We start from the raw sequence: 21,207 nt of genomic DNA, 5'->3' as shown, positions 1-21,207 counted from the left end.
TTTAGGCCATGATTACAATTTATTAACAGCGAATCAAAATCACAAGGAGTAAAATACCTTGCTTTACATAAATAAAAATATACTTAAAATCAATATAACCAACCCAATAAATATTTCATTTAGAAAACATTCCCACTGACTTCTGATCAGGTTTAAATGAAAGCCGTATGAAGGAAAAGACAGGGCAGATCAGCACATCAATTAAAGAATGATAATCTCCTGTTATTAACTGGGATTTCTGAGTGGCAGACAGTCAGACGCATTTTAAAATAAAACATGCATTTTTAAAAGGAGGAAAATAAGAGTTTGTAAAGTTGTCAACATTTACTCCTCTGGTTGTTCTGCTGGAGAAAAGGATCTTTGTCTTTTGGATGCCGAGGAACAAAGAGGGCTGTGATATTCCCAGGGCGAGGTTGTTATTGTTAATTGTGCAACATCATCATTCACTTTTAAGCCTTTTGTCCAAGGAATGAGCCGCCCAAACTCAAGAGACAATTCAACACAAATAAGTTGATTCGATTCAAAAACGAGCCGATTTCTATTTGATTCAATTCACAAAACGAGCCGATTCAGTTAAATTCAGCCCTTGTCTTGTTGGTCCAGATCCAGCGTGTCGAGCTCCTCCTCTACCTCGCCCAGATAATCTCCAGTGAACAGGTTCTCGTCTACAGGGACATCCTCCGTGTCCCCCTCTCCGTTCACTCCGTTCTCCTCCACCACAAGCCTCACTCAGTTTGTCTGTCTGGAGGAGAAGAGCGGCAGATGGATTCATTCAGCGATATGAAACGGTCCAATTGTTTTTGTTTTTTTAAACGTTGACAGTCCCCTATTTAAAACATGATCTAGACTATACCTTTCTATCTAAAAGTTCTGTAACGTTGCACTCTCCTGAACAGACACCAGGCCATGTGCCAACAATATCAGTGGATGAAGTGATCATTGAAACCCCCGCCACCCCACCTGACTTTGCCTGGTCAGATAAAAATGATTACAACAGGAAATGAGTAGTACAGTTTCTCTGAGGGAAAACTTTTGGACGGACAGACGTCCTGTAGAAACAGTTAAACAAGCCAGGCTGTGCATCACCATCTGTGTCCTTAGTGGGCCGAGGTCTGGCAACGACCCGGTCTGCTGACGCCACTGTGATCCCAGCATCCTTTAGGAATAAACCTACATCAATGTTCAGGAAGTCCTCAGCCTCCACTACCTGTCAGAGAAGCATAGATTATATATATATATATATATATATATGATACTAATCTACCTATTAAAACCAAATGACCGGATTTTTCAGGACAATACAGGAAACAAACAAGGAGTCCTCAGAGTTGTAGAACATATAAAACATCTCTATTTTCAAAGTAACATTACACTTTATTATATTATAACTTTGGTATTTAGTTGAATCTGTCATCCCATCTAACAGTAAATTTACCTCGTCACCATCATCATCGCCCTTGGTATCATCTGTCTCTGCATCATCGTCGTCAACCAGGTCGGGGAGGAACTCAAACACTTCACGACCACTCACCTGGAAGAGAGAGACATTTTCACACCACATACACTGACCGGACAAAACATTAGGAACACCTTCCTAAGATTGAGTTGCACCCCCCCCTTTTCCCCTCAGGACAGCCTCATTTTGCCAGGGCATGGACTCTACAAGGTGTTGAAAGTGTTCCACAGGGATGCTGGTCCATGTTGACTCCCAATGCTTCCCACAGTTGTGTCAATTTGGCTTGTTGAGCGTTAAAAGCCGGTGCGCCTGTCACCTACAACCATACCCCGTTCAAAAGGCATTGAACTATTTCTTCCTGCCCATTCACCCTCTGAATGGCACACGTACACAATCCATGTCTCAATTGTCTCAAGGCTCCTCCCCTTTCATCTACACTGATTTGAAGTGGATTTAACAGGTGACATCAATAAGGGATCATAGCTTTCACCTGGTCAGTCTATGTCATGGAAAGAGAAGGTGTTCTTCATTTTTTTTTGTACACTGAGTGTACCAGGACAATGTTCAGGGCAGGACATTTCATTCAAGGGGTTTTGTCACCACCCTGTGGTAGGAGAGGAGGTGGCTCGTGTGCTTCAGTGTATCGTGAAATATGGTCCTTCCTCCCAGGCCATAACAGAGGGCATGTAAATACTGTATCTACCAGTACAATTACAAAGACCTGGATCAACACGAGCTCAAAAAAGGAGACCCACAAACCAATAAAGTCTGCTAGATATACTCAAGGCTTCTGTACCAGACTTATTAATGCTCCTGTCTCAAATAACAATAACAATAAACCTAGTAGCAACTCACCCCCAGTGACCTGCCTGCTGATAAATCAGCCCTCTTCCTCTTCATGTCCTGCTCATCCTCTAGTGTCTCTTCCTCTTCATGTCCTGCTCATCCTCTAGTGTCTCTTCCTCGTCTTCCAGGCTAGGAACGTCTCCAGAGTGATACGGGTGACGTTAGGACCCAGGGCTGATCGCTGCAAATACAGAAGATTTAAAAAAAAAAAGTGAAGTGTTTTTGTCACAGACATGTTTGGGAACAAATAGCCATTAATACACCATTTTAGAAACTATGAATGAATACATATAAATGTTTACAACAACAAAAATGTCATAAGAGGTTACACGACTTTATTCATGTAAATGGTAATAACATGTTATACCAACATTTACTTCACAACTCTACTACATTAGGAATGATCCTAGACATAGAATGTTTATCAACTCTACTACATTAGGAATGATCCTAGACATAGAATGACATAGATTATGTTTATCAACTCTAGTACATTAGGAATGATCCTAGACATAGAATGACATAGATGTTTCACAACTCTACTACATTAGGAATGATCCTAGACATAGAATGACATAGATTATGTTTATCAACTCTAGTACATTAGGAATGATCCTAGACATAGAATGACATAGATTACGTTTATCAACTCTAGTACATTAGGAATGATCCTAGACATAGAATGACATAGATGTTTCACAACTCTAGTACATTAGGAATGATCCTAGACATAGATTATGTTTATCAACTCTAGTACATTAGGAATGATCCTAGACATAGATTATGTTTATCAACTCTAGTACATTAGGAATGATCCTAGACATAGAATGACATAGAATATGTTTATCAACTCTAGTACATTAGGAATGATCCTAGACATAGAATGATATAGAATATGTTTATCAACTCTAGTACATTAGGAATAATCCTAGACATAGAATGATATAGAATATGTTTATCAACTCTAGTACATTAGGAATGATCCTAGACATAGAATGACATAGAATATGTTTATCAACTCTAGTACATTAGGAATGATCCTAGACATAGAATGATATAGAATATGTTTATCAACTCTAGTACATTAGGAATGATCCTAGACATAGATTATGTTTCACAACTCTAGTACATTAGGAATGATCCTAGACATAGAATGACATAGATTATGTTTATCAACTCTAGTACATTAGAAATTATCCTAGACATAGAATGACATAGATTATGTTTATCAACTCTAGTACATTAGGAATGATCCTAGACATAGAATGACATAGATTATGTTTATCAACTCTAGTACATTAGGAATGATCCTAGACATATAATGACATAGATTATGTTTATCAACTCTAGTACATTAGGAATGATCCTAGACATAGAATGACATAGATTATGTTTATCAACTCTAGTACATTAGGAATGATCCTAGACATAGAATGACATAGATTATGTTTCACAACTCTAGTACATTAGGAATGATCCTAGACATAGAATGACATAGATTATGTTTCACAACTCTAGTACATTAGGAATGATCCTAGACATAGAATGATATAGAATATGTTTATCAACTCTAGTACATTAGGAATAATCCTAGACATAGAATGATATAGAATATGTTTATCAACTCTAGTACATTAGGAATGATCCTAGACATAGAATGACATAGAATATGTTTATCAACTCTAGTACATTAGGAATGATCCTAGACATAGAATGATATAGAATATGTTTATCAACTCTAGTACATTAGGAATGATCCTAGACATAGAATGATATAGAATATGTTTATCAACTCTAGTACATTAGGAATGATCCTAGACATAGATTATGTTTCACAACTCTAGTACATTAGGAATGATCCTAGACATAGAATGACATAGATTATGTTTATCAACTCTAGTACATTAGGAATGATCCTAGACATAGAATGACATAGATGTTTCACAACTCTAGTACATTAGGAATGATCCTAGACATAGATTATGTTTATCAACTCTAGTACATTAGAAATTATCCTAGACATAGAATGACATAGATTATGTTTATCAACTCTAGTACATTAGGAATGATCCTAGACATAGAATGACATAGATTATGTTTATCAACTCTAGTACATTAGAAATTATCCTAGACATAGAATGACATAGATTATGTTTATCAACTCTAGTACATTAGGAATGATCCTAGACATAGAATGACATAGATTATGTTTATCAACTCTAGTACATTAGGAATGATCCTAGACATAGAATGACATAGATGTTTCACAACTCTAGTACATTAGGAATGATCCTAGACATAGATTATGTTTATCAACTCTAGTACATTAGAAATTATCCTAGACATATAATGACATAGATTATGTTTATCAACTCTAGTACATTAGGAATGATCCTAGACATAGAATGACATAGATTATGTTTATCAACTCTAGTACATTAGGAATGATCCTAGACATAGAATGACATAGATTATGTTTCACAACTCTAGTACATTAGGAATGATCCTAGACATAGAATGACATAGATTATGTTTCACAACTCTAGTACATTAGGAATGATCCTAGACATAGAATGATATAGAATATGTTTATCAACTCTAGTATATTAGGAATGATCCTAGACATAGAATGACATAGATTATGTTTCTATGGGGATGATCAACCGACCTCATTCTCGATCAGCTCCTCCAGTGAGTCTTCTTTCGTCTTGACCTTCCTGAGGACGAACCCGGCAGGAAGAGCACGACGGTACATACAGTTGTCTCCTCCCCCGGGACAGACCCGGAACCAACCATACTCGTTGCTCTCTATGTCATCCAGGAAGTACTTACAAAACCTGTGGGGGAAAACAATACTGCAGTCTGTCCTCGTAGAAGAGCAAAGCATTGGAGCAATAACAAACGCTGTTAGTTACAACATGTGACACGCATTGTAGCAGGTAACAATATGTAGGGTAACAGAGATCCTATAGGTCATTCTATGGACGAACAAACATTGTTACAATATGTAGGTTAACAGAGATCCTATAGGTCATTCTATGGACGAACAAGCATGTAAAAATATGTAGGGTAACAGAGATCCTATAGGTCATTCTATGGACGAACAAGCATTGTAACAATATGTAGGGTAACAGAGATTCTATAGGTCATTCTATGGACGAACAAACATTGTTACAATATGTAGGGTAACAGAGATCCTATAGGTCATTCTATGGACGAACAAACATTGTTACAATATGTAGGGTAACAGAGATCCTATAGGTCATTCTATGGACAAACAAGCATGTAACATGTAGGGTAACAGAGATCCTATAGGTCATTCTATGGACAAACAAGCATGTAACAATATGTAGGGTAACAGAGATCCTATAGGTCATTCTATGGACGAACAAGCATGTAACATGTAGGGTAACAGAGATCCTATAGGTCATTCTATGGACAAACAAGCATGTAACAATATGTAGGGTAACAGAGATCCTATAGGTCATTCTATGGACAAACAAGCATGTAACAATATGTAGGGTAACAGAGATCCTATAGGTCATTCTATGGACGAACAAACATTGTTACAATATGTAGGGTAACAGAGATCCTATAGGTCATTCTATGGACGAACAAACATTGTAACAATATGTAGGGTAACAGAGATCCTATAGGTCATTCTATGGACGAACAAGCATGTAACAATATGTAGGGTAACAGAGATCCTATAGGTCATTCTATGGACGAACAAGCATGTAACATGTAGGGTAACATAGATCCTATAGGTCATTCTATGGACAAACAAGCATGTAACAATATGTAGGGTAACAGAGATCCTATAGGTCATTCTATGGACAAACAAACATGTAATATGTAGGGTAACAGAGATCCTATAGGTCATTCTATGGACGAACAAACATTGTTACAATATGTAGGGTAACAGAGATCCTATAGGTCATTCTATGGACGAACAAACATTGTTACAATATGTAGGGTAACAGAGATCCTATAGGTCATTCTATGGACAAACAAGCATGTAACAATATGTAGGGTAACAGAGATCCTATAGGTCATTCTATGGACAAACAAGCATGTAACAATATGTAGGGTAACAGAGATCCTATAGGTCATTCTATGGACAAACAAGCATGTAACATGTAGGGTAACAGAGATCCTATAGGTCATTCTATGGACAAACAAGCATGTGACAATATGTAGGGTAACAGAGATCCTATAGGTCATTCTATGGACGAACAAGCATGTAACATGTAGGGTAACAGAGATCCTATAGGTCATTCTATGGACAAACAAGCATGTAACAATATGTAGGGTAACAGAGATCCTATAGGTCATTCTATGGACGAACAAACATTGTTACAATATGTAGGGTAACAGAGATCCTATAGGTCATTCTATGGACGAACAAACATTGTTACAATATGTAGGGTAACAGAGATTCTATAGGTCATTCTATGGACGAACAAGCATGTAACATGTAGGGTAACAGAGATCCTATAGGTCATTTTATGGACAAACAAGCATGTAACAATATGTAGGGTAACAGAGATTCTATAGGTCATTTTATGGACAAACAAGCATGTAACAATATGTAGGGTAACAGAGATCCTATAGGTCATTCTATGGACGAACAAACATTGTTACAATATGTAGGGTAACAGAGATTCTGTAGGTCATTCTATGGACGAACAAACATTGTTACAATATGTAGGGTAACAGAGATCCTATAGGTCATTCTATGGACGAACAAACATTGTTACAATATGTAGGGTAACAGAGATCCTATAGGTCATTCTATGGACGAACAAACATTGTTACAATATTTAGCCTTCCAGTAATTTGTTTGTTGATGCGTACAATCGGAGTTTGTTGAGTTTTGGCTTTCTTCAGCTCTGCCTCTCCGAGTTTCTTGTGGACGACTTCCTCAAGCTTCTTCTCATCCCAGTTGTCCATGGTGTCTATAACATATTGAAAAATACATTCATTTCACATCACAACGAGACAATCATCAAAGTGCAGATAAGTGCATCCCTGACACTGTGGTGGGCACAGCATGTCAGGCACAAACCTGATGGCAAAATGCATAGTTTATAACATCATTTACTATGACATTCAGGCTACAAAACGGCATCAACAAGCCTATGAATTTTAATCATAGAGACAACAAGCGTACCTTTTTCCAGGTCTTCATCTCTGCCATCGACACACAGACTGCGTTTTTCACACTTCCTCTCAAGAGTCAGGTCGTGGGAGAACTTACACGCTGGTCTTACTGGTCTTTTATTTTTTACTGTTATGTAACTAGGTAAGTCAGTTAAGAACAAATTCTTATTTTCAATGACGACCTAGTGGTAAACTGCCTGTTCAGGGGCAGAACGACAGATTTGTACCTTGTCAGCTCAGGGGTTTGAACTTGCAACCTTCCGGTTACTAGTCCAACGCTCTAACCACTAGGCTAACCTGCACTGGTCTTGCTTGAAGAAGGCACAAAGCACAGATTTGGGATCAACACCTGACCACAAGAATTAGGAGACATGGGGAGAGGAAATTAAATAATAATAATTAGAATTATACTACATGGGGTAATATACTGTAGCCTTTCTCAAGGACCCTCAGGTAGCCTAGTGGTTAGAGTGTAGGGGCGGCAGGTAGCCTAGTTGTTAGAGTGTAGAGGCGGCAGGTAGCCTAGTGGTTAGAGTGTAGGGGCGGCAGGTAGCCTAGTGGTTAGAGTGTAGGGGCAACAGGTAGCCTAGTGGTTAGAGTGTAGGGGCAACAGGTAGCCTAGTGGTTAGAGTGTAGGGTTAGAGTCTAGGGGCGGCAGGTAGCCTAGTTGTTAGAGTGTAGAGGCGGCAGGTAGCCTAGTGGTTAGAGTGTAGAGGCGGCAGGTAGCCTAGTGGTTAGAGTGTAGGGGCGGCAGGTAACCTAGTGGTTAGAGTGTAGAGGAGGCAGGTAGCCTTGTGGTTAGAGTGTAGGGGCAACAGGTAGCCTAGTGGTTAGAGTGTAGGGGCAACAGGTAGCCTAGTGGTTAGAGTGTAGGGGTGGCAGGTAGCCTAGTGGTTAGAGTGTAGGGGCAACAGGTAGCCTAGTGGTTAGAGTGTAGGGGCAACAGGTAGCCTAGTGGTTAGAGTGTAGGGGCGGCAGGTAGCCTTGTGGTTAGAGTGTAGGGGTGGCAGGCAACCTAGTGGTTAGAGTGTAGGGGCGGCAGGTAGCCTCGTGGTTAGAGTGTAGGGGTGGCAGGTAGCCTCGTGGTTAGAGTGTAGGGGCGGCAGGTAGCCTCGTGGTTAGAGTGTAGGGGCGGCAGGTAACCTAGTGGTTAGAGTGTAGGGCTGGCAGGTAAACTAGTGGTTAGAGTGTAGGGGCGGCAGGTAACCTAGTTGTTAGAGTGTAGGGGCTGCAGGTAGCCTCGTGGTTAGAGTGTAGGGGCAACAGGTAGCCTAGTGGTTAGAGTGTAGGGGCAACAGGTAGCCTAGTGGTTAGAGTGTAGGGCCAACAGGTAGCCTAGTGGTTAGAGTGTAGGGCCAACAGGTAGCCTAGTGGTTAGAGTGTAGGGGCAACAGGTAGCCTAGTGGTTAGAGTGTAGGGTTAGAGTGTAGGGGCGGCAGGTAACCTAGTGGTTAGAGTGTAGAGGTGGCAGGTAACCTAGTGGTTAGAGTGTAGGGGCGGCAGGTAACCTAGTGGTTAGAGTGTAGGGGCGGCTGGTAGCCTTGTGGTTAGAGTGTAGAGGTGGCAGGTAACCTAGTGGTTAGAGTGTAGGGTGGCTGGTAGCCTTGTGGTTAGAGTGTAGGGGCGGCAGGTAGCCTTGTGGTTAGAGTGTAGGTGCAACAGGTAGCCTTGTGGTTAGAGTGTAGGGGCAACAGGTAGCCTAGTGGTTAGAGTGTAGGGGCAACAGGTAGCCTAGTGGTTAGAGTGTAGGGTGGCAGGTAGCCTTGTGGTTAGAGTGTAGGGGTGGCAGGTAGCCTAGTTGTTAGAGTGTAGGGTGGCTGGTAGCCTTGTGGTTAGAGTGTAGGGGCGGCAGGTAGCCTTGTGGTTAGAGTGTAGGGGCAACAGGTAGCCTTGTGGTTAGAGTGTAGGGGCAACAGGTAGCCTAGTGGTTAGAGTGTAGGGGCAACAGGTAGCCTAGTGGTTAGAGTGTAGGGTGGCAGGTAGCCTTGTGGTTAGAGTGTAGGGGTGGCAGGTAGCCTAGTTGTTAGAGTGTAGGGGCGGCAGGTAGCCTCGTGGTTAGAGTGTAGCGGCAACAGGTAGCCTAGTGGTTAGAGTGTAGGGTCGGCAGGTAGCCTCGTGGTTAGAGTCTAGGGGCGGCAGGTAGCCTCGTGGTTAGAGTGTAGGGCTGGCAGGTAAACTAGTGGTTAGAGTGTAGGGGCGGCAGGTAGCCTAGTGGTTAGAGTGTAGGGGTGGCAGGTAAACTAGTGGTTAGAGTGTAGGGTCGGCAGGTAGCCTCGTGGTTAGAGTCTAGGGGCGGCAGGTAGCCTCGTGGTTAGATTGTAGGGCTGGCAGGTAAACTAGTGGTTAGAGTGTAGGGGCGGCAGGTAGCCTAGTGGTTAGAATGTAGGGGTGGCAGGTAAACTAGTGGTTAGAGTGTAGGGGCGGCAGGTAGCCTCGTGGTTAGAGTGTAGGGGCGGCAGGTAGCCTAGTGGTTAGAGTGTAGGGGCAACAGGTAGCCTCGTGGTTAGAGTGTAGGGGCGGCAGGTAGCCTAGTGGTTAGAGTGTAGGGGCAACAGGTAGCCTCGTGGTTAGAGTGTAGGGGCGGAAGGTAGCCTCGTGGTTAGAGTGTAGGGGCAACAGGTAGCCTAGTGGTTAGAGTGTAGGGTCGGCAGGTAGCCTCGTGGTTAGAGTCTAGGGGCGGCAGGTAGCCTCATGGTTAGAGTGTAGGGCTGGCAGGTAAACTAGTGGTTAGAGTGTAGGGGCGGCAGGTAGCCTAGTGGTTAGAGTGTAGGGGTGGCATAGGGCTGGTAACCGGAAGGTTGCTGGATCGAATCCCCGAGCTGACAAGGTAAAACTTATGTTGTTCTGCTCCTGAGCAAAAGGCAGTTAACCCACTGTTCCACAGGGCGCCGATGTCAATTACGGCATCCCCCGCTCTGAATCAGGTTAAATGCGGAAGACACATTTTAGTTGAATACATTAATTTAAACAGCTGACTGTTTAGACAGACCCTCTTTCTCTTTCTCACTCCAACTTCAATGATGTTAAAGAGAATGAGAGGCAGTTATGTTGTTATACAGCTAGGGTATGGAGGGGTGTGAGGGACAATTTGGAAATAATGTAGGTCTATTAGAGACTTTTTAACAACACTGCCAAGAATCTTATCACTCAATCATAAATAGAGTCCCAGTACCTTTGGTGACTTTTTGTGTAACAGGCTTGAAAAAAAAGCTCATTCATCTCTTCCAGCTTCTTCTTCTTGTCAATCTTCTTCTTCTTATCTCCTTCAGCAGCTGCAAACCTGATAACATCAGGCACAGACACACATTGAAGTGCATTAGACCGGGTGGGTTGGGACACTAAGGTCCAGTCACACCGAAAGATGTATTGGGGACGGGGGGCAGGAGCTACAACGCTTTTCAAAATGTATTCATCCCCCCCTTTGTCGTTTTTCCCATTTGTGGAAATTTGTGGAGTGCCACCCCTCATAGCCTGGTTCCTCTCTAGGTTTCTTCCTAGGTTCTGGCCTTTCTAGGGAGTTTTTTCCTAGCCACCGTGCTTCTACACCTGCATTGCTTGCTGTTTGGGGGTTTTAGACTGGGTTTCTGTACAGCACTTTGAGACATCAGCTGATGTAAGAAGGGCTTTATAAATACATTTGATTTGGAGTAGTTGAAAAACAAGTTTTAATGACTCCAACCTAAAGTGTATGTAAACCTCCGACTTCACCTGTAGCTGGCTGGTGTTCCCACCTGTCGTCCGTTCTGCTGTTCATGTTTGACTTGATGAGTGACAGTTTTGATGAACTTCTGCTGCTTGGCTCCTTTCTTGTTTTTCAGTCCAAATGTCTTGTCCTGGTGAATGTACAATCAGCAGAAGGGTCATATTTAGGCTAACTACCTGACACATGACATTGACTCCCAAGATGACTCCCAAAAGATTCAGCCATGGCTCAGGACAACACGATCAATCAACAAGTATGATCTGCCTCCTGAACAATTAAACTTGATGTTGTTGCTATTGTTAGCAAATCGGATTAACCACAGCAGATACAGTCAGATGAAGACTAACACATGCTACACCGCAAAGTGTGCAGAAGGCAACGCGGAGGACGCATGATTACGCCCTGATCACACCAGTAGTGCAACAAAAAGCGCAAAATTTGAGACGCAGCGTTATCTGGTTATGTTGTGTGCAACAAAAAAGTTCAACCACATTCAATTTCTGCTACCATTTATGTCATTAATGTTTTTTTACACATACAGTTTGATGCATAAATTCGAGAAATCCAATGTAACAAACAGTATAGACTTTACGCCCGTCCCCTCGCTAACCAGGGACGCTCTACACACAGACAACAGTCACGTTCGAAGCATCGTTACCCATCGCTCCACAAAAGCCGAGGCCCTTTTAGCGCAAGGGGAACCACTACTTCAAGGTCTCAGAGTGAGTGATGTCACCGATTGAAACGCCACTAGCGCGCACCACCGCTAACTAGCTAGCCATTTCACATCGGCTACACAAGCACCACACAGAACAAACTACAACTGCCTCTTGCAACTCTATACTCTAAGGCAAAAGCAGGATACCATTGGAAATGAATGTGCTTCTAGTTTGCCAAAATGCTAATTTCACGGTCGGTGGGATCGAGGCGTTAGCGTAGTTATTTAAATTATTATTATTATTATTTACCTTTATTTAGCTAGGCAAGTTAGTTAAGAACACATTCTTATTTTACAATGACAACCTAGCGTAGTCATTTACATTTAAATAGTAGCAAAGACAGCGTAGGAAACTTAAAAGCCTACAGTAAATAAATACTTTCCCTCAACAATATTTCTAATTGCACATTAATATAGATTCATATTTGTCCCATAATGGAATATTTGCATGTTTCTGAAGAAAATAGAGCCCCACAGTGGAGGTGTCATAATACCCATAACATTTAGCGGTCAAACAGGGAAATAGTTCCAATCGATTTTACACCATTCATTTTTCCCCCAAAGAGACTTTTAGAAACCCTTATAATAAGAGTGGTGTTTGCTGTCGACTAAACCTGGAGTGACGCTTCGATAGCCATGTAAATCTCTCTCGGACAAGGTGACTTTTAACAGTATATTCAGCTGTATATACTATCAGATACGAAAATGGTAATTAGCATCCAAGTAGACATCGTGTAAGACTACAAATCCCAGCATGCTCCTGCACATCATCTTTCACTGACACCTTTATTAACAAGTATTGTGTCAATGTAAAACTTGTACATTTAAAGAAATGTTGCCAATTTATTCATTACTCAGCTTAGCTAACATTAGATAGTTAATCCAGGGATTCTAACCTTGGTCTCGATTCGTCAGTCTCGTCCAGATCATCATGGTATTTGTAGTTCTTTATGATAGCCACATTAGCCGCAAATTAGCGTTTACTTTTTTTGGGGGGGATAAATACAGGCGAATACATGGATGAAAGTCACTTTGTCATTGAGCGATTGATCACAACGTCACGTCAGGGTAAACCTACAAGAAACACAGCCCTTATTTGAAGTGTTTCTAAAAAACATCTCCTATGGAGAAAAATGAATGGTGAGAAAACTACTGGAACCATTTCCTTGTTTGACCGCTAGGTTTTATGGGTATTATGACTCTATTTAAACAATACAAAAGCATTGCATCATATTATAATTCTATACAATATCTGGGCTAAATCCTTCTTATCATCAGACCAACTGTAATACATCATGAGCATAAATGTCAGTGTACACTATCATTTAGAAGAAATGTGATTTTGTAACAGCAGCTTAATGTGTTCCCCTTGCCTGGTTGATGGCTAATGCCTAATCTCAAATGGACAGCAACACCCTGCTGTAGAGCCATTATAAACCCTGGTGTAATTCAGACATTAACCCTGCTGTAGAGCCATTATAAACCCTGGTGTAATTCAGACATTAACCCTGCTGTAGAGCCATTATAAACCCTGGTGTAATTCAGACATGAACCCTGCTGTAGAGCCATTATTAACCCTGGTGTAATTCAGACTTTAACCCTGCTGTAGAGCCATTATTAACCCTGGTGTAATTCAGACATTAACCCTGGTGTAATTCAGACATTAACCCTGGTGTAATTCAGACATTAACCCTGGTGTAATTCATGTATCGTTGCACCCTCAGTACAGACAGACACCATGAACCCTGGTGTAATTCAGACACCATGAACCCTGGTGTAATTCAGACACCATTAACCCTGGTGCAATTCAGACACCATTAACCCTGGTGTAATTCAGACACCATTAACCCTGGTGTAATTCAGACAATAACCCTGGTGTAATTCAGACACCATTAACCCTGGTGTAATTCAGACATTAACCCTGGTGTAATTCCTACATCACCAACCCTGGTGTAATTTCTACATCATTAACCCTGGTGTAATTCAGACAATAACCCTGGTGTAATTCAGACACCATTAACCCTGGTGTAATTCAGACATTAACCCTGGTGTAATTCATACACCATTAACCCTGGTGTAATTCAGACATTAACCCTGGTGTAATTCAGACACCATTAACCCTGGTGTAATTCAGACATCACCATCCCTGGTGTAATTCAGACATTAACCCTGGTGTAAGTCAGATATTAACCCTGGTGTAATTCAGACATTAACCCTGGTGTAATTCAGACACCATTAACCCTGGTGTAATTCAGACATCTTTGACCCTGGTGTAATTCAGACACCATGAACCCTGGTGTAATTCAGACACCATTAACCCTGGTGTAATTCAGACATTAACCCTGATGTAATTCAGACACCATTAACCCTGGTGTAATTCAGACACCATTAACCCTGGTGTAATTCAGACATTAAACCTGGTGTAATTCAGACACCATTAACCCTGGTGTAATTCAGACACCATTAACCCTGGTGTAATTCAGACATCATTAACCCTGGTGTAATTCCTACATCATTAATCCAGGTGTAATTCAGACATCATTAACCCTGGTGTAATTCCTACATCATTGACCCTGGTGTAATTCAGACTTACCCCTGGTGTAATTCCTGCATCATTGACCCTGGTGTAATTCAGACTTAACCCTGGTGTAATTCCTACATCATTGACCCTCAGCCCTCTTTTCCCATCAACTCCCTCCATCTACTGGACAGGGTTTAGTGACCTGATGGCTTTCCCATACATCAGGCTAACCCAGCTATGTGGTTTTATAATATTCAGATACACAATGCCTGCACGTAGACCTGGTAAAACTGCTGCCAATGACTGGAACGAACTACAAAAATCTCTGAAACTGGGAACACTTATCTCCCTCACGAGCTTTAAGCACCAGCGGTCAGAGCAGCTCACAGATTACTGCACCTGTACATAGCCCACCTATAATTTAGCCCAAACAACTACTTCATCCCCATACTGTATTTATGTAACGCTTGTCGTCTGGGGGAAAAGAGGAGGACCAAAATGCAGCGTGATGATTATCCATTTAAATAGAATACTTTAACAACGAACAAAAAAACAAACAATAAACCAACTAAATGAAAGAAGACGAAACAGTCCCGTAACGTGGACACAGGAAACAGGAACAATCACCCACAATACAAAACAGGCTACCTAAATATGGTTCTCTATCAGGGACAACGATTGACAGCTGCCTCTGATTGAGAACCATACCAGGCCAAACACAGAAATAGAAAATCATAGACAAACTATCATAGACAACCCACCCCAACTCACGCCCTGACCATACTAAAACAAAAGACAAAACAAAGGAACTAAGGTCAGAACGTGACAATTTATTTATTTATTTTGGAATGACATGGAGGATAACATGATATATGACAGGATAACATGATATATGACAGGATAACATGATATATGACAGGATAACATGCAGGATAACATGATATATGACAGGATAACATGCAGGATGACATGATATATGACAGGATAACATGATATATGACAGGATAACATGCAGGATAACATGATATATGACAGGATAACATGCAGGATGACATGATATATGACAGGATAACATGATATATGACAGGATAACAGAGAGTAAATTGTTTGCTGTTCAGTTACCAGTGTTTAGATCACTATCACCAAACGGCAGGTAAGTCTACAGCAGAACAGGTATTTCTACAGCAGAACAGGTAGGTCTACAGCAGAACAGGTAGGTCTACAGCAGAACAGGTATTCCTACAGCAGAACAAGTAGGTCTACAGGTAGGTCTACAGCAGAACAGGTAGGTCTACGGGTAGATCTACAGCAGAACAGGTAGGTCTACAGCAGAACAGGTATTTCTACAGAAGAACAGGTAGGTCTACCTCAGAACAGGTAGGTCTAAAGCAGAACAGGTAGGTCTACAGCAGAACAGGTATTTCTACAGCAGAACAGGTAGGTCTACAGCAGAACAGGTAGGTCTACATCAGAACAGGTAAGTCTACAGCAGAACAGGTATTCCTACAGCAGAACAAGTAGGTCTACAGGTAGGTCTACAGCAGAACAGGTAGGTCTACAGCAGAACAGGTAGGTCTACAGCAGAACAGGTAGGTCTACGGGTAGATCTACAGCAGAACAGGTAGGTCTACGGGTAGATCTACAGCAGAACAGGTAGGTCTGCAGCAGAACAGGTAGGTCTGCAGCAGAACAGGTAGGTCTACATCAGAACAGGTAGATCTACAGCAGTACAGGTATTTCTACAGCAGAACAGGTAGATCTACAGCAGAACAGGTAGGTCTGCAGCAGAACAGGTAGGTCTACAGCAGAACAGGTATTCCTACAGCAGAACAGGTATTTCTACTGCAGAACAGGTATTTATACTGCAGAACAGATAGGTCTACAGCAGAACAGGTATTTCTACTGCAGAACAGGTATTTCTACTGCAGAACAGGTAGGTCTACAGCAGAACAGATAGGTCTACAGCAGAACAGGTAGGTCTACAGCAGAACAGGTAGGTCTACAGCAGAACAGGTAGGTCTACATCAGAACAGGTAGGTAAACGCAGCAACAACAAAAAACGTCCCCTTTTTCAGGACCCTGTCTTTCAAAGATAATTTGTAAAAATCCAAATAACTTCACAGATCTTCATTGTAAAGGGTTTAAACACTGTTTCCCATGCTTGTTCAATGAACCATAAACAATTAATGAACACGCACCTGTGGCACGGTCGTTAAGACACTAACAGCTTACAGACGGGAGGAAATTAAGGTCACAGTTATGAAAACTTAGGACACTAAAGAGGCCTTTCTACTGACTCGAAAAAACAACAAAAGAAAGATGCCCAGGGTCCCTGCTCATCTGCGTGAACGTGCCTTAGGCATGCTGCAAGGAGGCATGAGGACTGCAGATGTGGCCAGGGAAATAAATTGCAATGTCCGTACTGTGAGATGCCTAAGAGAGCGCTACAGGGAGAAAAGACGGACGCTGATCGTCCTCGCAGTGGCAGACCACGTGTAACAACACCTGCACAGGATCGCTACATCCAAACATCACACCTGCAGGACAGGTACAGGATGGCAACAACAACTGCTTGAGTTACACCAGGGAACGCACAATCCCTCCATCAGTGCTCAGACTGTCCGCAATAGGCTGAGAGAGACTGGACTGAGGGCTTATAGGCCTGTTGTAAGGCAGATCCTCACCAGACATCACCGGCCTATGGGCACAAACCCACCGTCAATGGACCAGACAGGACTGGCAAAAACTGCATTTCACTGACAAGTATCGGTTTTGTCTCACCAGGGGTGATGGTCGGATTCACGTTTATCGTCGAAGGAATGAGTGTTACACTGAGGCCTGTACTCTGGAGCGGGATCGATTTGGAGGTGGAGGGTCCGTCATGGTCTGGGGCGGTGTGTCACAGCATCATTGGACTGAGCTTGTTGTCATTGCAGGCAATCTCAACGCTGTGTGTTTCAGGGAAGACATCCTCCTCCCTCATGTGGTACCCATGTGGTACCCTTCCTGCAGGCTCATCCTAACATCCTAACCCTCCAGCATGACAATGTCACCAGCCATACTGCTCATTCTGTGCGTGATTTCCTGCAAGACAGGAATGTCAGTGTTCTGCCATAGCCAGCGAAGAGCCCAGATTTCAATCCCATTTAGCACATTTGGGACCTGTTGGATCGGAGGGTGAGGGCTAGGGCCATTCCCCCCAGAAATGTCCGGGAACTTGCAGGTGCCTTGGTGAAAGAGTGGGGTAACATCTCACAGCAAGAACTGGCAAATATGGTGCAGTCCATGAGGAGGAGATGCACTGCAGTACTTAATGCAGCTGGTGGCCACCAGACTGTTACTTTTGATTTTGACCCCCCCCCCCCTTTGTTCTGGGACACAATTTTACATTTCTGTTAGTCACATATCCGTGGAACTTGTTCAGTTTACATCTCAGTTGTTGAATCTTGTTATGTTCATACAAATATTTACACATGTTAAGTTTGCCTTAAATAAACGCAGTTGACAGTGAGATGACATTTATTTTTTTACTGAATTTATATATTTCTTGTTAGATTAAAACAACAACAACATAAGCAACTTGTTACTTCCTCCCCTGTTGTGTGGGGAGAGTTATCAGTCTAGCAGGGACAGTCCAGGTGATACCTGTTGTGTAGGGAGAGATATCAGTCTAGCAGGGACAGTACAGGTGATACCTGTTGTGTAGGGAGAGATATCAGTCTAGCAGGGACAGTCCAGGTGATACCTGGTGTGTGGGGGGAGTTATCAGTCTAGCAGGGACAGTACAGGTGATACCTGGTGTGTGGGGAGAGTTATCAGTCTAGCAGGCAGAGTCCAGGTGATACCTGTTGTGTGGGGAGAGTTATCAGTCTAGCAGGGAGAGTCCAGGTGATACCTGGTGTGTGGGGAGAGTTATCAGTCTAGCAGGGAGAGTCCAGGTGATACCTGTTGTGTAGGGAGAGATATCAGTCTAGCAGGGACAGTACAGGCGATACCTGTTGTGTAGGGAGAGATATCAGTCTAGCAGGGACAGTACAGGCGATACCTGTTGTGTAGGGAGAGATATCAGTCTAGCAGGGACAGTCCAGGTGATACCTGGTGTGTAGGGAGAGATATCAGTCTAGCAGGGACAGTACAGGTGATACCTGTTGTGTAGGGAGAGATATCAGTCTAGCAGGGACAGTCCAGGTGATACCTGGTGTGTGGGGAGAGTTATCAGTCTAGCAGGGACAGTCCAGGTGATACCTGGTGTGTGGGGAGAGTTATCAGTCTAGCAGGGACAGTCCAGGTGATACCTGGTGTGTGGGGAGAGTTATCAGTCTAGCAGGGACAGTACAGGTGATACCTGGTGTGTGGGGAGAGTTATCAGTCTAGCAGGGACAGTCCAGGTGATACCTGGTGTGTGGGGAGAGTTATCAGTCTACCTGTTACCTGTTAATAATGAGTTTTGTTTATTCAATTCCAAGGACGCCTGCTTGTGTTCATACTGCAGAGGTGGTTCCAAGGAAGCCTGTCTGTGGTCAGTCTGCAGAGCTTTCACAGGCCAACTGTAGCTCAGAGTGAAGGCACGGCACATCGGCAGCTGTACTGGGTCCTCTCGTGGAGTTTAGCCAAGGCAAGGTGTCTAGCCTGATGCCTAATGCCAGAACGGCCCCTCCTCGCGTCGCTCTGCGTCGGTCTGTCGACCGGCCCAGCCGTTGGTCTTATCTGCAGCCGCCATGTTCAGTTTACAGGGCACGAGGGGGCAGAGGGAGAAGGGGGGGGGGGGGGGGGGGGGGGGGGGGGGGGTTGGAGAGATGGAGAGAGGGAACGAGAGAGGGACAGAGAGAGAGATGGAGGGATGGAGGGAGGGAAAGCGGGAAGGGGAGAGAGAGAGAGGGAGGGAGAGAAGGAGAAAGAGAGAGGGACTTGTGTTCTGCCGCAGAAATGTCTCCCTTTCTGCTCAGTGAGCACATTGAGGCTGACAGGTAGCTATCCCCACGGCGGGCTGGAAGCAGATGGCTGGGGACACAGCTCTCATCAGCAGAACAACAGGAGCTGAGGCAGGCAGGCATCTCCCTCTCGCTCTCTCTCCGTCTCTCTTCCTCTCTCCAGGATACTCAATTCAAATGAAAGGGGTGTTATTGGCACAGGAAAACACATTTACGTCGCCCTAGCAATTGAAATAAACAACAAACAAAAGCGAAATAAACACATTTAACATCGACAACGATTTTAAACGTTGCATTTAAAAAGTTTGAAATGGATAAAGATATTTAAAGTGTTTTATTATCAGCTATGTGCAGTGCAATGTGCAAATAGTTGTAGTAGGAACATTATGGGAAGATAAATAACGAGATCACTATTGGTGGTGTTTACTATGTTGTTTGTGTTCCTCCGGTGGCCCTTTTCCTCTTGGCAACGGGCCACAAATGTTGCTGCAGTGATTGCACATTGCTGGGTCTGTGTAATCTGAGGGAAATATGTGTCTCTAATATGGTCATACATTTGGGCAGGAGGTTAGGTAGTGTAGCTCAGTTTCCACCTCATTTTGTGGGCAGTGGTGCACATAGCCTGTCTTCTCTTGAGAGCCAGGTCTGACTACGGTGGCCTTTCTCAATAGGAAGGCTATGCCCACTGAGTCTGTACATAGTCAAAGCTTTCCTTAAGTTTGGGTCAGTCACAGTGGTCAGGTATTCTGCCACTTTGTACTCTCTGATTAGGGTCAGATAGCGTTCTAGTTTGCTCTGTTCTTTGGTTGATTCTTTCCAGTGTGTCAAATAGTTAGCTTTTTGCTTACTCATAATTTGGTTGGGCTTATATGTTCTGCTGTCCTGGGGCTCTGTTTGTGTTTGTGATACTCTGTCTGTCTATCTCTCTCTCGCTCTCTCTCTCCCCTCCCCTCCATCTCCTCTCTCCCTCCCTCCATCTCCCACTCTCTCTCTCGCTCACACACACACACACACACACACACACACACACACACACACACACACACACACACACACACACACACTCTCCTGGTTTCTAAAGAGTAGCCTGGGGATATTCTGCTGTTCATTGATGTCTCTGCATCCCCGAGGATGTACAGGGACTCCTGATCAGTAGTAGCATGGTATCGGATTATTTACGACGAGTGACAGACAAGTCATGTGGAGAAAAAAAACCCTAACTTTTCTAATGTGAATGGCACAGTGAGAAACAATGAGAAAACACTTTACAGACTAGATGCAAAAAAAGACATACAGTAGCCGAAACCTAATTATAATATAGGCTTTAATTACAATCATTTTCACGTAGCCTTCACGAAACACGTGAGTGATGAGCTGGTAATGTTAACAGCAATACATCCAGTTTACTTCAGTAGCAGAAGACATGATGCCTTACAAGTGTAGATTGTCTCTCACGGAACAGTAAACACTTCCAGTACAACAACACTTATGGAACACAGTTGTATTGCATTCATCTCAGAAACCCAGGACTCTGCATCAGCTACTCGTTACGTCCTCTCACCATGAGAGATTGACATTAAAGGGCCAGTCAGTTCAGTTTATTATTAAAAGGCTAGATATTTTACCCAAAGGACTCGTTAGTTCACTTGATTAAAGGGCTAGTTAGTTCACTTTACTAAAGGGCTAGATAGTTCTCCTAAAGGGCTAGTTAGTTCACCTAAAGGGCTAGTTAGTTCACTTGATTTAAGGGCTAGTTAGTTCACTTGATTAAAGGGCTAGTTAGTTCACTTGATTAAAGGGCTAGTTAGTTCACTTTACTAAAGGGCTAGATAGTTCTCCTAAAGGGCTAGTTAGTTCACCTAAAGGGCT

The 21,207-nt window shown here is 42.9% G+C and overlaps 2 protein-coding genes across 2 annotated transcripts; both read right to left on the bottom strand.

Moving 5' to 3' along the window:
- Positions 1-5,362, bottom strand: LOC110520660 (zinc finger CCCH domain-containing protein 15). Its single transcript, XM_036975324.1, is given in 6 exon segments — positions 1-742; positions 1,087-1,156; positions 1,436-1,531; positions 2,312-2,410; positions 2,412-2,483; positions 4,971-5,362. Coding segments are annotated over 6 exon segments (573 nt in total). The 5' UTR covers positions 5,190-5,362; the 3' UTR covers positions 1-725.
- A 1,555-nt stretch (positions 5,363-6,917) lies between these two features.
- Positions 6,918-11,839, bottom strand: LOC110504920 (zinc finger CCCH domain-containing protein 15-like). The gene is made up of 4 exons (XM_036975325.1): positions 11,708-11,839; positions 11,174-11,298; positions 10,638-10,745; positions 6,918-7,260 (listed from the first exon to the last, which is right to left on the bottom strand). Exons 1-4 carry the CDS (start codon positions 11,717-11,719, stop codon positions 7,239-7,241), a joined length of 267 nt encoding a protein of 88 aa, XP_036831220.1. The 5' UTR covers positions 11,720-11,839; the 3' UTR covers positions 6,918-7,238.
- Between the last annotated feature and the right edge of the window lie 9,368 nt (positions 11,840-21,207).

The sequence above is a fragment of the Oncorhynchus mykiss genome, chromosome 3 (genome assembly GCF_013265735.2).
Source record: "Oncorhynchus mykiss isolate Arlee chromosome 3, USDA_OmykA_1.1, whole genome shotgun sequence".
NCBI classification, from domain to species: Eukaryota; Metazoa; Chordata; class Actinopteri; order Salmoniformes; family Salmonidae; genus Oncorhynchus; species Oncorhynchus mykiss.
Note: the sequence above shows the minus strand (reverse complement) of the source record. Positions and strands in the feature narration are given on the sequence as shown.

What these genes read in the sequence shown, in the direction of transcription:
- LOC110504920 (XM_036975325.1), bottom strand. An exon ending in GGAACACCAGCCAGCTACAG is followed by an intron (nt 10,746 to 11,173) that starts GTGAAGTCGGAG and finishes TGATGTTATCAG; the next exon opens with GTTTGCAGCTGCTGAAGGAG. An exon ending in TACACAAAAAGTCACCAAAG is followed by an intron (nt 7,261 to 10,637) that starts GTACTGGGACTC and finishes AATATGTTATAG; the next exon opens with ACACCATGGACAACTGGGAT.